Genomic DNA, 17,328 nt, shown 5'->3' on the forward strand with positions numbered 1-17,328 from the left:
TACACTTGTTATAGAGGAGCTGGGTGTATACTTGTTATAAGGAGCTGGGTGTGTACACTTGTTATAGAGGAGCTGGGTGTACACTTGTTATAGAGGAGCTGGGTGTGTACACTTGTTATAAGGAGCTGGGTGTGTACACTTGTTATAGAGGAGCTGGGTGTATACTTGTTATAAGGAGCTGGGTGTGTACACTTGTTATAGAGGAGCTGGGTGTGTACACTTGTTATAAGGAGCTGGGTGTGTACACTTGTTATAAGGAGCTGGGTGTATACTTGTTATAGAGGAGCTGGGTGTATACTTGTTATAAGGAGCTGGGTGTACACTTGTTATAGAGGAGCTGGGTGTACACTTGTTATAGAGGAGCTGGGTGTGTACACTTGTTATAAGGAGCTGGGTGTGTACACTTGTTATAGAGGAGCTGGGTGTATACTTGTTATAAGGAGCTGGGTGTGTACACTTGTTATAGAGGAGCTGGGTGTACACTTGTTATATTGGAGCTGGGTGTACACTTGTTATAGAGGGGGCTGTGCATTTACTTGTTTAGAAATGGAATGGAGAGTTGGCTTATTACAGTACAAATAGAACTTTGGTTGAATAGTATATGGAAGATGATGCTCCTGGGACCCTGAAAAAATCACTCAAGGAAGGAAACAGGAGAGTTTTAACAGAGGGTCTCGATCAGAAACCTCAGCCTGTCTCCCAGGTTCTGACTGATCCTCTGTATTGCTTCCAGCGTTTCCTGTTTTTATTGCAGCTTGCACTTTTTCTACCTCTCTTGGTGGTTAGACACCCATCCTTCTGAGAATATGACACAGAGCAAGGTGAGGTCTGTCACAGAGACAAAAACTGCAGATCAGAATCAGATATCTTCAGAAATCAAACATCAAAGGACACAGCGTACTTCAAACAACTTTTAATTTAAAAAGAAAGGGAATTAAAAGTATAACACTGAACACATAGCTTAAAGTGTCACAAAGACAGTCCCTGTCTCTCATTCTTGTGTGACTGACCATGTCACATTGAGTCTGATTTGATGTGAATTCACTACAGTTCTGAAAAAATAAAAGTGTGGTTTTACTGAGACCTGAGGTGATGTTGTGAAGAAACACTGACAGATCTTTTCTGAAGAGTCTGGAAAGTCCGATGACATGTTTCACTTTCTGATTTTTAATAGAAACTTGTATTTTTTTATTAATTTCCCCCTTCCTCCTCCAACTTTCTCACCCTCCCGTTTCCCGATGGTGCAGGTTCTCACCATGGATTCCCAGACACATTCCAATAACTCACCAAGTGTCTGACTTTAGCCGAGAGGGCGATATCAGCTCAGAAATCAGTCATACACCTCTGCTGATTGTTGCTTCTGTTAACCTCAATGGAAACAACAATCAGGAGAGGTGCTTAACAGGAGGCTAAGCCGATATCAGCCATTTTACACTATCGGCTAAAGTCAAAATTACCCGCAGTGACAGGGCCGCACTGCCGAGGGGTCAGACAGTCACACAGTGACAGGGCCGCACTGCCAAGGGATCAGTCAGACAGTCAAACAATGACAGGGCCGCACTACGAACAATTGAATTAAGGGCAGGAGTAGGCCATTCGGCCCCTCGAGCCTCCTCTGCCATTTGATAAGATCATGGCTGATCTGATTGTGACCTCAACCCTATTTTCCCATCTACCTACTATAACCTTTGACTCCCTTGTTAATCAGGAATCTATCTAACTCAGCCTTAAAAATATTCAATGACCCTGCCTCCACCGCTCTCTGGGGAAGGGAGTTCCACAGACTCACGACCCTCTGAGAGAAAAAATTTCTCCTCATCTCCGTCTTAAATGGGAGACCCCTTATTTTTAAACTGTGGCCCCTAGTTCTAGTCTCTCCCACAAGGGAAAACATCCTCTCTGCATCGACCCCTTCTAGTCCCCTCAGGATCTTATATGTTTCAATAAGATCACCTCTCATTCTTCTAAACTCCAGTGTATACAGGCCCAACTTATCCAACCTTTCCTCATAAGATAACCCCCTCATCCCAGGAATCAGTCGAGTGAATCTTCTCTGAACCGCCTCCAAAGCAATTATGTCCTTTCTTAAATAAGGAGACCAAAACTGCACACAGTATTCTAGATGTGGTCTCACCAATGCCCTGTACAACTGGAGCAAAACATCTCTACTTTTATATTCCATTCCCCTTGCAATAAATGACAACATCCCATTTGCCTTCCTAATCACTTGCTGTACCTGCATACTAACTTTTTGTGATTCATGTACTAGGACACCCAGATCCCTCTGTGCCTCAGAGTTCTTCAATCTCTCTATTTAAATAATATACAACTTTTCTATTCCTCCTGCCAAAGTGGACAAGTTCACATTTTCCCACATTATACTCCATCGGCCAAATTTTTGCCCACTCACTTAACCTATCTATATAGGGGCATAATCTTAGAATAAGGGGCTGCTCTTTCAAAACTGAGATGAGGAGAAACTTCTTCACTCAGAGGGTAGTAGGTCTGTGGAATTTGCTGCCCCAGGAAGCTGTGGAAGCTACATCATTAAATAAATTTAAAACAGAAATAGACAGTTTCCTAGAAGTAAAGGGAATTAGGGGTTACGGGGACCGGGCAGGAAATTGGACATGAATTTAGATTTGAGGTTAGGATCAGATCAGCCATGATCTTATTGAATGGCGGAGCAGACTCAAGGGGCTGATTGGCCTACTCCTGCTCCTATTTCTTTGCAGGCTCCTTATGTCCTCTTCACAACTTACTTTCCTACCTACCTTTGTGTCATCAGCAAATTTAGCAACCATACATTCGGTCCCTTCATCCAAGTCATTGATATAGATTGTAAATAGTTGAGGCCCAAGCACTGATCCCTGTGGCACTCCACTCGTTACATCTTGACAACCTGAAAATGACCCATTTATGCCTACTCTCTGTTTCCTGTTAGCTAACCAATCCTTTATCCATGCTAATATGTTACCCCCTCTGCCATGAGCTCTTATTTTGTGTAGTAGCCTTTGATGTGGCACCTTGTCAAAAGCCTTCTGGAAATCCAAGTCCACCACATCCACAGGATCCCCTTTATCCACGTTGCTTGTTACTTCCTCAAAGAACTCTAATAAATTAGTCAAACACGATTTCCCTTTCACAAAGCCGTGTTGACTCTGCCTGATTGCATTGAGATTTTCTAAGTGCCCTGCTATAACCTCCTTAATTATAGATTCTAGCATTTTCCCTATGACAGATGTTAAGCTAACTGGCCTGTAGTTTCCTTCTTTCTGTCTCCCTCCATTCTTGAATAGAGGAGTTACATTCGCTATTTTCCAATCAGATGGGACCCTTCCAGAATCTAGGGTGTCTGGGGTCAGTCAGTCACACAGTGACAGGGCGGCACTGTCGTGTGTGTGTGTGTGTTATATCTTTACACACCGATCAGATGGGGGACATTTTCGTTTCCAGTTAGGACAGCAGTAGTTGTGTTACAATTGACCTCAGGCCCCTGGCCAGGGAGAGAAAGCTGCCTGCTGATTGCAATACGGTGGCTGCGGTAGGAAAGTTTGGGCTTGTGGCTGTGAGGTTAGAACAAAGTCGGGCGTGGTTTTGATTCCCCCACAGTATTTATAGTTTTGCTCCATTTCACAGCTGTCATTTTGGAGTTTGGACACAGCCAGCTCATTTAGAAATTAATATATCAACCGTCAGGTGATGTCTGAATGCTGAGTGCTAGCCCAGTAACATCACTAGGAATTAATGCAATAACCAATGACTCTTGAATCTTAGAATTCATATATAGAATCGTAGAAAATTACGGCTCAGAAGGAGGCCATTCGGCCCATCGTGTCTGCGCCGGCCGAAAAAGAGCCACCCAGCCTAATCCCACTTTCCAGCACTTGGTCCGTAGCCCTGTAGGTTACGGCACTTAAAAAAAAAGGCCAGGTAGTGCACCAGCACCTTGTGCTGTACATTAGGTTGATACAGGCTCTCCTACCCACCACTGCCAGCAGAGTTCCTGACAATGAATTGCGTGGGTCATTTCTTGACCTCGTGCAACCAGTTGGAGCCTTGTCCGTCGAGAACACATACGGAAATTTAACTGGTTGGAAAATCTTCCCCAGCACACATCCAAATATCCAATATGAGCAATGGACTTTCCATGTGCAAAATTGGAAAGTTACCCCCCCGTGCGCCCACCCTAATGTGCAGCCTTGTTTAACTGAGAAATTATGTTGAATCTAAGTTGCCACCAGAAGACCTGTGCCAGGCCCTGGTCAGTTCTCACTGGTGACATTTTCCATTGGATACACTGAAGACCTCGAATTTGGGGTATTTCGCAAAATCCAGTTCTCGGATCTGTTCCCGTGGCAGGCGGAACTGTTTCTGAAGCACTGGAGGTCCCTCCAGATCTCCTGCCTGACGCTCTCGCAGGAGAACATGTAGAGGATCGGGTTTATGGTGCTGTTGACCGTGCAGAGGCAAAGGAAGCCCGTGGACACGGCGTAGATCTTTTGCTCAAACCAGCAGCTGTCCTCGTACAGCGTGAAGGCAACGGCCCTGCTGAGGAGGATGAAGTGGTACGGGGCGAAGCAGAGGAGGAAGATCAGTATCACGGCGATGGCCAAGTACTTCACCTTAGCCTTCTCGCGAGCGTTGAGGCATGGGCTGGCCCTGATCCTCCGGAAGATTGTCAAGTTGGTGGCGGCCAGGATGGCCAGCGGGATGCAGAAGCCAATGCAGAACCTGGCGTAGTTGAACTTGGCCACCAGCGGCGGCATGGGGAAGGTCTCGAAGCACGAGTCGTTCTTGGCCTTGCTGCTCTGCACGCCCGACAGGAAGAAGACGGGGAGGTGGATGACCATCACCAGCAGCCAGATACCGGCACAGACCACCACGGCTGTCCTCCGGCGCCGACGCCACTGCGCCTCGATGGGGTAGAGGACCACCAGGCAGCGGTCGACAGAAATGCAGCAGAGGAGCAGGATGCTGATGTACAGGTTGTTGAAGAAGATGAAGCCGGTGATCTGGCAGGCGGTGTGGCTGTGCGCCCACTTGTTCTGGTTCTTCACGTAGGAGATCCACTGGGGGATGGTGCACATGTACATCAAGTCGGACAGCGACAGAGTCAGCAGGTAAACCGACAGGACATTCTTCCTCCAGATCTTCAGGGACGACAGTACCAGGATCAAAAGATTGGCTGGGACCCCGATGGCAAAAACCAGGCTGTAGACGGTGACGAGTGGCACCACCCCGTGGTTGTAGGTTATGTTGCAGGCCTTCACTGCGGTGTCACTGGTGTTGCTCATTGCAAGGGTAGTACTGGGACCATCCTAGCCACAGGTCCCGAGGCGCAACCTGAAAAGGAGAGGAAAAGCCTTAGTGTGAATGCAGGTTAGGCAGAGGCATTTTGTTTTCGCTGCTTCCCAATTCCCCCCTCCCCACTCCTGCTCTGAAAGGGCTGGCTTTTGCTCTGGATCAGAACACGGCAACAGGAGGGGGCCATTCGGCCCATCCAGCTGACTCCACCATTTTGGTTTCTGTAATTTTCTTTAAATCTCAATTTCCTTTCCCTCAGTCCATTGGCAGCACATAGAGGGACATCGGCTGGAGAGGATACCAACCCGGTAAGGAGATCTCAACAATGTCCCTCTATGCTCTGCGTCCAGGCAGTCTAATAGATCTAACGAGAAGAGTATCTGCCCCTGTTTCTCTCAATACCCTCACTTCCCAACTAACTCCCTTTTAAACATCTCAATTGATTCTTCATCTTTGGCTTTCTGAGGTGTTGCATTTCTCATTCTCACCACCCTTGGTGTGAAGAAATTTCTTGGCTTCACCTTTAATCGGCTTAACTCGAATTCTGGTGAAGCCCCATCCTTTGTTCCGGATTCCCCTACCAAAGGGATAAATTGATTCCCTTTCTATCTCGTCAACCCCCTTCAAAATTTTCAATATCTCTATCATATCATCTCCTTAACCTCCTCACCTCCAAGAAATATAACCCACGGTTACCCAGTCTCGTGTTATAACTCAGTCCCTTTATCCCAGGCACCAGCCTGGTGAATTGTCACTGGACTTTCTCTAAGGTCAATGTATGCTCCCTTAAATTGAACACAATGGGGCAATTTTTCCATTTACACAGTCCTGGCATAGAACCTCAGCCACTGGCAATGCGTATCAAGAAATGTTGCGGTCATAGACCAGAATTTTCAGTCCATCTCTCTCTCTCCCCTCCACCGATTACCTAATCCACACCATCATCATCTCCTGAATTGAATGCTCCTCAGCGGCCTTCCCACCTCCACCCTTCACAAGCTCCAGTTAACTCAAAACTCGACAGCCCAAGTTCCCTCTCTCTCTCTCTATCTCTCACCCCGCCCCGTCACCTGGCCAAGCTCCACTGGCTTCCTCTCCCCCCAGAATGCTGACTTCAAGAGCCTGGTCCTCATTTTCAAATTCCCTCCCCGGCCTCACCCCCCGCCCCCCCCCCCCCCCACCTCACCTGGACAATTTTCTCCAGCCACAAGTCCTGACCTATGCAGTCCGCTTCTCTGCTCTGGATTACTGCCCATCCCCCCTCCCTCAATCAAAACAAAGGCCAACCCTTCCGTAACTACCACTGCACTTCCACCCGCTCTCCCTAAACCACCTGCCACTCTACCTCCCTCCCTTACTTCAAAAACCTTTTCCAAACCTATCCTTTCAACTGTGTTTTCCGTTCTTCCCACCACCCCTGAATCTTTCGCCTCCCCTGTTCCGAGCCCTCCCTTGCTCTGAGGGGTGTTATATGACCACAAGCCCTCGGTGCCGCACTGAAACGTTTCTGAAAGTCTGCTCAATAGTTGAAGATCAAGCACTTTCATGTGCCTCCTGCCTGGGGTGATGAATGAATCCTACGCTGGGCCCTCACACGGCAACATGGTGGCTCGGTGAAGCCTGATTACAATCATAAACACATAACAAAGAGTTGAAAGCCTGTACAATTCCCCAAAATCATAGAACCTCACAGCACAGAAGGAGGCCATTCGGCCCATCGTGCCTGTGCCAGCCCTTTGAAAGAGCTATCCAATTAGTCCCATTCTCCCGCTCTTTCCCCGTAGCCCTGTAAATTTTTCCCCTTCAAGTATGTATTCAGTTCCCTTTTGAAAGTTACTATTGAATCTGATTCCACCGCCCTTTCAGGCAGCACATTCCAGATCAGAACTCGTTACGTAAAGAAAATTCTCCTCATCTCCCCTCTGGTTCTTTTGCCAATTATCTTAAATCTGTCTCCTCTGGTTACCAACCCACCAGTCAGTGGAAACAGTTTCTCCTGATTTACTCTATCGAAACCCTTCATGATTTTGAACACCTCTCTTAGGCTCATGTGGAGCATAAATGCCGGCATAGACCATTTAGGCCCAATGGCCTGTTTCAATGCTGTAGACTCTATGTAAATCTCCCCTTAACCTTCTCTGCTCTAAAGAGAACAACCCCAGCTTCTCCAGTCTCTCCACGTAACTGAAGTCCCTCATCCCTGGTACCATTCTAGTAAATCTCTTCTGCACCATCGCTAAGGCCTTCACATCCTTCCTAAAGTGTGATGCCCAGAATTGGACACAATACTCCAGCTGAGGCCTAACCAGTGTTTTATAAAGGTTTCGCATGACTTCCTTGTCTTTGTACTCTATAATACCCTTTTAACTTTATCTCCGGGGACATCTTTGGAGCTTCTCCCACCTTGCTGCCCCGTAACCTCAGCAGAAAGCCGGCGGACGCAGCGATTACACGAGGCCAGCATGTGCCTGGAGCGTATCGTGGGTGCCCGCCTGCCCCAGGCAATCTGGGCGGAGAGTGCCCGGGTATACCTGCTGTTGGCTCCCAGTGTAATAGGGTCAATCTATCAACATTTGCTTAATCTTCCCTGACCCCGGATCCCCTCAACTGTTGTACAATAAAAACGGCTTAGATGGACAGATTAGATTAAAGTGAGATATGTGTAATTAAAGTGAAAATCGCAGAGCGAGAATGAGGAAGAAGAAAGATTGATGGAGAAAGGGAAGTCAAGGGCAAGCAGAAGTAACATGTTTAAAATGTATTATTATTATTTAAACAGCTACTACAGCTTCATGTCCCCCAGGGCCCTCTCTCCCACTCTGCTTCTTCTTCACATCAATAGCCTCCTCCACTCATTGTCCAACCCCAATCCATCCTTGCACTGATGATTTCACTCTAAATTCAGCTTCCTTTAGACACAAAGCTCCTTAACCTTCTCCATTCCCTTCAATGGGACACAGCCACAGTTTCTTCATGTTTCACGCTCGTCTAAGCTACTGCTCTTAACGTTTGATGGTCCACCCTCTATTATTCTCCTTCCATTGACCTGTTGGGCCTCACTATCCCCTGTGGCCTCAAGTGGGACTCTCACATCTTCCTCCACCGCCAAAGTAGTCTCCAACAAGCTCTGGTTTCCACTCAACAACTCTTAACTCTCCAAAGCTCCAGTCTACCCAAGAGTTGAGTCCTGCTCCCAAATCTGGGAAGGCTCATGTAAAATCTCTCCCACACTCCTGAACACAATGGTTGGGAATTTCTTCAGCGCTGCTCTTGTAACTTTGTAGAAAGTTCAGCAGAAACCCCATTTGCGTACGTAAATGGGGTTTCCACCAGAGTTATGGCAGAGGAGGGCAGAAGCCTTGAGGAAATTCACCCGCCAATGTTATCGGACAGTGATTCCACCTCTAACCTCCAAACTTCCTATCTCTCCATCGCAACCTTTCATTTCTCTCTCTGTTTGATCAATACCACTACCCTCTCTGAACATTAAATCAAAAGCAAAATACTGCGGATGCTGGAAATCTGAAATAAGAACAGAAAATGCTGGAGAAGCTCAGCAAGTGAGGCAGCATCTGTGGAGAAAGAAACAGGGTTGACGTTTCAGGTCAAAGCACTCAGCTTCCTCAGCACTCTTCCTCCTGCCTGATCTTCACTGTGTCGGAATCAAGACATCTATTACTCTTAACTCATTCTTTCCCAGGGCCTCTATTTCTTCTGGTGGGGGGAGGCCAGAACAAGGGGGCGTAACCTTAAAATTAGAGCTCGACTGTTCAGGGGTGATGCCAGCAAGCACTTCTTCACACAAAGGGGAGTGGAAATCTGGAACTCTCTCCCACAAAGGGTTGTTGAAATTTCAAAATTGAGATTGATAGATTTTTGTTAGGTAAGGGTATTAAGGGATATGGAACCAAGGCAGGTAGTTGGAGTTGAGGTACAGATCGGCCATGATCTAACTGAATGGCGGAACAGGCTCGAGGGGCTGAATGGCCTCCTCCTGTTCCTATGTAAAGCCCAAGCTTGGCGTTACCTAAACACAACCTCTTTACTGTTTTCGAGCTAGGTGGTGCATTGCACTGGATCCCTCGTTCTTTCTCAATAAGGAACAAAAGGTTTAATAGGGTTAATATTTGATTAATGAAGTTATTGTTGATGGTTAAGTAGATTTTTAATGTTTGATTCAGAAAGCTGGGGTAGAGGAGCAGAGGGATCTGGGGGAAAAGATTCACAAATCATTAAAATTGCAATGCAGGTTAATAAGGCCATAACAAAGTGCAATCCAAGCACTAGGGTTCATTTCTAGAGCGATAGAATTGAGAAGCAGAGAAGTTATGTTAAACATGCATAGAACCTTGGTTAGACCACACTTGGAGTACTGTGAACAGTTCTGGTCTCCATATTATAAAAAAGATGTAGAGGCACTGGAGAGGGTGCAAAAAAGATTTACTAGGATGATACCAGAACTGAGAGGTCATAACTATCAGGAAAGATTGAACAGGCTGGGGCTCTTTTCTCTAGAAAAGAGAAGGCTGAGGGGTGACCTGATAGAGGTCTTTAAGATTATGAAAGGGTTTGATAGGGTAGACGTAGAGAAGATGTTTCCACTTGTGGGGGAGACCAGAACTAGGGGACTATAAATATAAGATAGTCACTAATAAATCCAATAGGGAATTCAGGAGAAACTTCTTCACCCAGAGAGTGGTGAGAATGTGGAACTCACTCCCACAAGGAGTAGCTGAGGCGAATAGTGTAGATACATTTAAGGAAATCTAGATAAGTACATGAGGGAGAAAGGAATAGAAGGATATGCTGATAGGGTGAGATGAAGAAGAGTGGGAGGAGGCCCGTGTGGAGCATAAACACCAGCGTGGACCAGTTGGGCCGAATGGCCTGTTTCTGTGCTGTAAATTCTATGTAATTCTATGTTAAAAAATGGTCAGTCCAGGGAGACAATGATTTCCTTTGACCTGTTGGCAGTCTCATGGTTAACTTCACAGAATTGGCTTTCCACATTCCCTGGTGGGCACAGATAGTCTTAATCTTACAGGAATAATTCGACAGGAGATGTGAAGTGTGGCTTTAATACTGTTAAAATTAAGCAACACTCACCAAATATGTGTCTTACTTATAATTCTAAAGAGTTATGAAATATTACTTCTCATTTCCTTCCTTATCTCTGTTTCCTGTGTATTCTCTATTGTACTTTGCAATTTTATATTATTTTTGTCCTTAGTCTCGATCTCACTCATTATTCTGTATAATTTCTTAGCAACTGTGGGCTTGACCTTCCTCTGCCAGAGTAAGTGTGGCAGAGTGGGTGCCGGTGACCTCTGCTCCTGACCCCTGCCAGGGTCAGGGTAGGGTCAAGTAATTTAAGTAACTTCGAGAGGGGGGGCCCTGCCTGGGGAGGGGTAGCAAATGTGAAACTGGCAAGCTATTCGTTGCCCAGCCAATGCCGCTGGCTGCTGGCACCAGTTCTCCTCTGCACTGATGCCCAGTCAACCCCGCCCCCCCCCCCCCCCTTGATAAGGGGGCCGATATCACTGAAGGTTGCCGGCATTCTCACAGCCCCACTCCCACCAGCTCAACGACTGGATTCAGCCGTGTGTCCAGGCCACTGGGCAGTAGGGAGACAACAGTCAAGGAAATTTACAGGGCGGGAAATCCCTCCCCTCAGCCCAACCCCCTCTGACGTCAAGGACCATGTTAGGGTGGCCAGAAGTTCTCCACGCCCTGCTTAGCCCTGTCGGAAATTGGGAGTTAGCAGGATTCACTAAAGCACCAGAGTTCCCATCTCAGTGGGGCCTCCTGTGATTCAGAACTTGCCGTTCTGCTCCTGCCCCTACCCGCTCCACAAAAACATCCATTTTAAACATTGTTCTGGCCGTTTCCAGAAGGAGCGAACCGTTAATAGGACCCGGATTTGAATGGGAGGAAGCCGGCTGCTTGTTTCAGGCGGGTGTTTCGGCCCCCCAGGGGTAGCCCTCTTTCAAAATGCCACTGGCCTCTTTGCCAGTGTTAATGGGGCGGTAACTGTACACATCCCACTTTGAGGCCATTACCCTCCGTTAACCCCCCAGGCAATAGAAGTGATAACTGACCCCATTATCTCCCAGTCTCTCTCCCTCACTCATTCTGTCTGTCCTCTCTTACTCTCTCTCGTTCTCTCTTTTAACTTCTCCCATTCCCTTCCTCTCTCATTCCCTCTCCGCCTCGTTCTCTTTATTTCTTCACTCAGTCTCTTTCTCTCGTTCTCTCTTTTAACTTCTCCCATTCCCTTCCTCTCTCATTCCCTCTCCGCCTCGTTCTCTTTACTTCTCTCGCTCTCTTTCTCTCTTGTTTTCCCTGTCACTCTCTCAGTTTCCTGTCAGTAGCGAGCTACACGTGCGACCAGATTGCTGTGAGCTCACCACACCAGAACATTTTGGCAGCTTCATCCAGATTTCTTTCATTTCCTTACCGACGAGAGACTGCGCGCAGTAAATCAGACGACGGACCTGCCCCGTGACAAACCGACCGCCCTGTTCAAATTCTGAGCCAGTTCTGCTGAATCGGAACAAAAATGAACAAATCGTTTACCTTTTCAAAGTAAGGTTTTCCACAGAAAAAGGTCCGCGGGGAGTCTCGTGCTGACTAATTTGCCCTCGTCGGCAAAGCCGGCTTCTGGAAATGTACACCGGACGTGGCCGTCTGCTGTTGGATAGGAAGCTCTCTGTCAGTACTCAAGCACGCACCACACCAAACACTTACGAAACAGCCATTCACGGCTCTCCTTTAACATTTATGATGCTATTGCCACAAACTCCAAGAGATGTTGTACAGACTAATGTCAAGGTGCTCTAACGTGTGACCTTGATATAAAATGAAGTGGCTGCCTGATCGCTGTAGAGTGACTGCATATGGCCATTCTTTATATATGAGCATGGACAGTGAGTATTGGCAGGCCATTTAACCACGGCCAAGCAAAAACCACTGGATAGTGGTCAGGAGCAGGAAGCCTTGTCTCATTGGGGGGTTTTTTTTCTCCCCTTCCTAGCCAGCGCACTGAATCCAAATGTAACGCCCTGCCATCGGCTGACTCTGCAGAGACCGAGTTGGGGGGGGGCGGGGAGGGGGAGAAATCGAACCGAGGACTTTTCTGTCCTATGGGGCTCAGTATCATATCAGATACAAGTGCCTGCTTACCCCAGTCGGTGGCACTCTGACCTCCCAGTCAGAAGATTGTGGGTTCAATCCCCACTCCAAGAGACCTGAGCACATAATCTAGGCCGACACTTCAGTGCTGTTAAACTGGAGCCCCGCCTGCGTGCTCGGGTGGATGGAAAACACCCCATGGCACCGATTGAAGAAGAGCAGCGTGGTTATCCTGAGCAGCGTTCCAAAAGCAGGTTATCTGGTCATTCTGGCCTCGCTGCTGTTTGTGGGATCTTGCTGTGTGAGAATTGGCTGCTGCGTTGGCCTACGTAACAATAATAACCGCACTTGAAAAGTTACCCATTGGACCGTGAAGCACTTTGGGGGTGCGCCAGAGCTTGTTATAAATGCAGATTTGTTTTTTTTCTTATCACGCCAAGTGGTGCATTTACCCACTCAGTCACTGGGGGGAGCTGGGTTTTTTTCAGTTGATGCTCTCATTGGCGGTGAAATCATGATGCTATCGCGGTACCAAACTCCCCTCTTGCGCCCACCTTTAAGAAATGGCAGGTTCTTCCATGTTACAGAGTGCAGCTCACTGCAGTTCTTCTCTGACAAGATGACCTCAAACCCTGTCAAAAGCCCATATCCTGCCCATATAAGGAACTAAATGTTGAGCATCTTACTGACCACGTTGGGTTTGATAAGGTTATGCTGGTTCATATTAATAGAGATTAAGATCATTTGTGCAAAAGAAAAGGGTTGCATTTCTATAGAGCTATATCACGGAAATATCTCAAAGTACGTCACGCACGATGAATTCTTACAGTGGCTGTAGACAACTGTGGCAGCCATTTTGTACACATCAGCATCCAAGCAGCAATGAGACGAATGGCCAGCTAATCTGTTCTTGATGGTGTTGGCTGAGGGATAAATCTTTCTCAGGACATTGGGAGATCTCCTCGCTCTACCTTGAATACTGACAACCACCTGAACAGTCAGATGGAGCCTTGGTTTAATGGAGGGTAATTCTGTGATTCCCCCATGTCCCATCCAAAGGCAGCACCTCTGACAATGCAACACCCCCTCAGTACTGCACAGCCACTGAAGTACTTTTGAAGTGTAGGAAACGCAGAAGCCAAATTGCACAAAGCAATATGCCACAAACAGCAATGAGATTAATGTTTCAGTGATGTTGGTTGAGGGATAAATATTGGCCAGGGCACTAGGGAGAACTCCCTTGCTCTTCTTTGAAATGGTGCCATGGGATCTTTTACATCCACCTGAGCGCGCAGACGGGGCCTCAGTTTAACGTCTCATCCGAAAGACGGCACCTCTGACAGTGCAGCACTTCGCAACTTGTCCTGTCACCTTCAAAGATTTGTATACATGCACCCTCAGGTCTCTGTGTTCTTGCACCCCCTTTAAAATTGTACCATTTAGTTAAATTGCCTCTCCTCATTCTTCCTACCAAAATGAATCACTTCATACTTCTCAGCATTAAATTTTATCTGCCATGTGTCTGCTCATTTCACCAGTCTGTCTCTGTCCTCCTGAAGTCTGTTACCATCCTCCACATTGGTTACTACATTTCCAAGTCATCTGCAAACTTTGAAATTATACAGTCTGTACCCAAGATCAGGTCATTAATACATATTAAAAAGAGCAGTGGTGCTAATACTGACCCCTGGGGAACACCACTGTATACTTCTTCCTGAAGTCTGCACTTGATTGAGTTCTTTGATGAAGTAACGGAGAGGATTGATGAAGGTAGTGTGGTTGATGGCTATGGAGAGTGAACAGGGCAGTGGGATTAGTTTGGGATTGATACAGGGCTATGGAGAGTGAACAGGGCAGTGGGATTAGTTTGGGATTGATACAGGGCTATGGGGAGAGAGTGGGGCAGTGGGATTAGTTTGGGATTGATACAGGGCTATGGAGAGAGAGTGGGGCAGTGGGATTAGTTTGGGATTGATACAGGGCTATGGAGAGTGAACAGGGCAGTGGGATTAGTTTGGGATTGATACAGGGCTATGGAGAGTGAACAGGGCAGTGGGATTAGTTTGGGATTGATACAGGGCTATGGAGAGTGAACAGGGCAGTGGGATTAGTTTGGGATTGATACAGGGCTATGGGGAGAGAGCGGGGCAGTGGGATTAGTTTGGGATTGATACAGGGCAATGGGGAGAGAGCGGGGCAGTGGGATTAGTTTGGGGATTGATACAGGGCTATGGGGAGAGAGCGGGGCAGTGGGATTAGTTTGGGATTGATACAGGGCTATGGGGAGAGAGCGGGGCAGTGGGATTAGTTTGGGGATTGATACAGGGCTATGGGGAGAGAGCGGGGCAGTGGGATTAGTTTGGGATTGATACAGGGCTATGGGGAGAATGGGGCAGTGGGATTAGTTTGGGGATTGATACAGGGCTACGGGGAGAGAGCGGGGCAGTGGGATTAGTTTGGGATTGATACAGGGCTATGGGGAGAATGGGGCAGTGGGATTAGTTTGGGGATTGATACAGGGCTATGGGGAGAGAGGGGGGCAGTGGGATTAGTTTGGGATTGATACAGGGCTATGGGGAGAGAGTGGGGCAGTGGGATTAGTTTGGGATTGATACGGGGCTATGGGGAGAGAGCGGGGCAGTGGGATTAGTTTGGGATTGATACAGGGCTATGGGGAGAGAGTGGGGCAGTGGGATTAGTTTGGGATTGATACGGGGCTATGGGGAGAGAGAGAAGCAGGGGATTAGTTTTCGATTGTTCTAACAAAGAGCCAACACAGACAATGCGCTAAAACTTTATGGTTCTAAATGACAACTTTCCTTTGGAGCGGACAATGTGAGATTTTACGAAAAAGTTAATGATTACTTCCATAATGTTTTTTTTACACAAATATTGAGAGTGACTGTTATATTTATAAATCTGTTTTAATTTACATATTTCAGTCGCTATGTCTGCCAACAAGCACTGACAAAACTGGTCATTATCCAATGTTTACCTCAGCACAATTTCTCTTGGGTATTTCCCTTGTCGCGAAAAAAAAACTCATCTTGGAAAAAATTTCTAAAGCACCTCAACCTAAAAATAATACTTCTTCAAATTCCAAATGCCCTTTGGCAATCTACATACGGTATCTGTTACCTAGCTCGTCCTCGGAAACCCCGTGGAACTTTTCCTATCATGTGACCATTTGATGACCTTTAAACGTCCGCCCGTTAAGGGGGTAGAAAGAGTGAGACGGAGAAAAATGTCTGACAGGGAGAGGCACAGGATGATGGGGAGAGACCAAAAGAAAGAGAGGGGGAGCCTCAGAGGGTGATGCAGAAGACAGAGCAAGAGAGAGACTGAGAGAAACAGATATAGAGTTAGAGAGACACTGCATGTTTCTACCTCTGTCATTCTGTGCTTCTCCTTGTCTGACAGAGGCTTAGGAAGACTGTGGAAGACAGAGTCTGAGAGAGATAAAGACAGTCGGGGGCAGATAGAGAGAGGCACAGGGAGACAGCTAGACTAAGAGAGAGAGAGAGAGAGAGCGCAGGCAAATGGAAACAAGGAGAGTCAGAGGGAGAGATGCACAAGGAGACAGAAAACTAGATGCAGGAAGAGGCACAGGACATTCGTGAGAAATAGAGACACGCTGAATAGACACGTGAAACACCAAGAAAAGGGAGAGACATATACTATCTGATCTGACCTACTTATGTATGGGAAAAGGTCTTCAGCTAGTGTCCCAAGAACGAGGCAAACCCCTCACACTGCACCGGGCTGCAGACCGCAGGCTGGGCGAGGATCTCTGTTCGTGTCTTTTTGAAGGCCTGTCAAAGGTGGAAATGCAGAGGCCTGTCTGTTTTGTTTCTGAGATTAAAGAGTTCCCTCCTACATCCTCCCCGAGGGAATTCGTAGGAAGTGAATGTTTATTTTCTAAACGGCTCACTGTGTTTCCATAGGTACATCTGCCTACAGCTGGCGGGCATTTCAACACAGCTGTAAACAGTGACAAAACAAAAGGATCAAACCTGTTCTGCTACCTCGAGAGTCTGGCGTTACTCTGCTAATGCCACATCTGGAGCTGGTCCTCTCCATCTCTACCCAATACATCACTACCGTACACTGGCGAGGGCAGAGACCCTGAAAGGAACTTGTAAACAGCTGTCAGTTAACAAAGGAGGAACAGAGAGAGAAGGGAGAAGTGACCACTCAACCTTTGCATGCAACCTAAAATCACCTTCTAAAGATACCATCACCCACATTGTCTTCCATCCCTCTGTGACGGAGGAGTGTTGGAGCTGTTGGGGATGTGGCCCAAAGGATACAGAATCCCTCACCTGTTTTGGCCATGTCCCAACATCCCAAAGGTTGGGAAGCTTGAAAGACCAAGCTCCCAATCCCCTTGCCTTTGGATCTGGCCCCCAAGCTCACGTAGCCTGCTAGTCAGATTCAGAGAGCCCTTCCCCACTACGATACAACAGCTCGGCACAGCTCTCAGTGTGGGCATCGGGAAGACGTGGTCTGACGCACCTCTGTACTTGGGAGGGTCGAGAGAGGAAAGTTCAGAGGAGACGTGTCCCCCCGCCTAGTAGCATCAATGGAGAGAGAGGCAAAACAGGTGGCCATGGAGCAAGAGGATGGAGGCTCTTGTATCCTGTTCATATACTTGGCAACGGGTTCCCTCCATATTCCCACCTCCCCTTGTCTTCCCTGGTGAAGCACTGTTCCTAGAATCTTACAGCACAGAAGGAGGCCATTTGGCCCATCGTGCCTGTGCCGGCTCTTTGAAAGAGATATCCAATTAGTCCCATTCCCCTTCCCTTTCCCCATAGCCCTGTAAATTTTTCACCTTCAAGTATTTATCCAATTCCCTTTTGAAAGTTACTATTGAATCTGCTTCCACCG

The 17,328-nt window shown here is 47.3% G+C and overlaps 1 protein-coding gene across 1 annotated transcript in view; it reads right to left on the reverse strand.

The window, feature by feature from the left end:
- Window positions 1-898: 898 nt before the first annotated feature.
- LOC137326730 (probable G-protein coupled receptor 132) overlaps window positions 899-17,328 on the reverse strand; it is an 87,623-nt gene continuing 71,193 nt past the window's right edge. The window contains exons 2-3 of the mRNA XM_067992092.1: window positions 11,884-11,997; window positions 899-5,346 (exon numbers count right to left, since the gene is read on the reverse strand). Of these exons, the coding sequence (XP_067848193.1) occupies window positions 4,266-5,297 (1,032 nt within the window). The 5' untranslated portion in view covers window positions 5,298-5,346; window positions 11,884-11,997 and the 3' untranslated portion in view covers window positions 899-4,265. The remainder of the gene's footprint in view (window positions 5,347-11,883; window positions 11,998-17,328) is intronic.

The sequence above is a fragment of the Heptranchias perlo genome, chromosome 10 (assembly GCF_035084215.1).
Source record: "Heptranchias perlo isolate sHepPer1 chromosome 10, sHepPer1.hap1, whole genome shotgun sequence".
NCBI lineage: Eukaryota > Metazoa > Chordata > Chondrichthyes > Hexanchiformes > Hexanchidae > Heptranchias > Heptranchias perlo.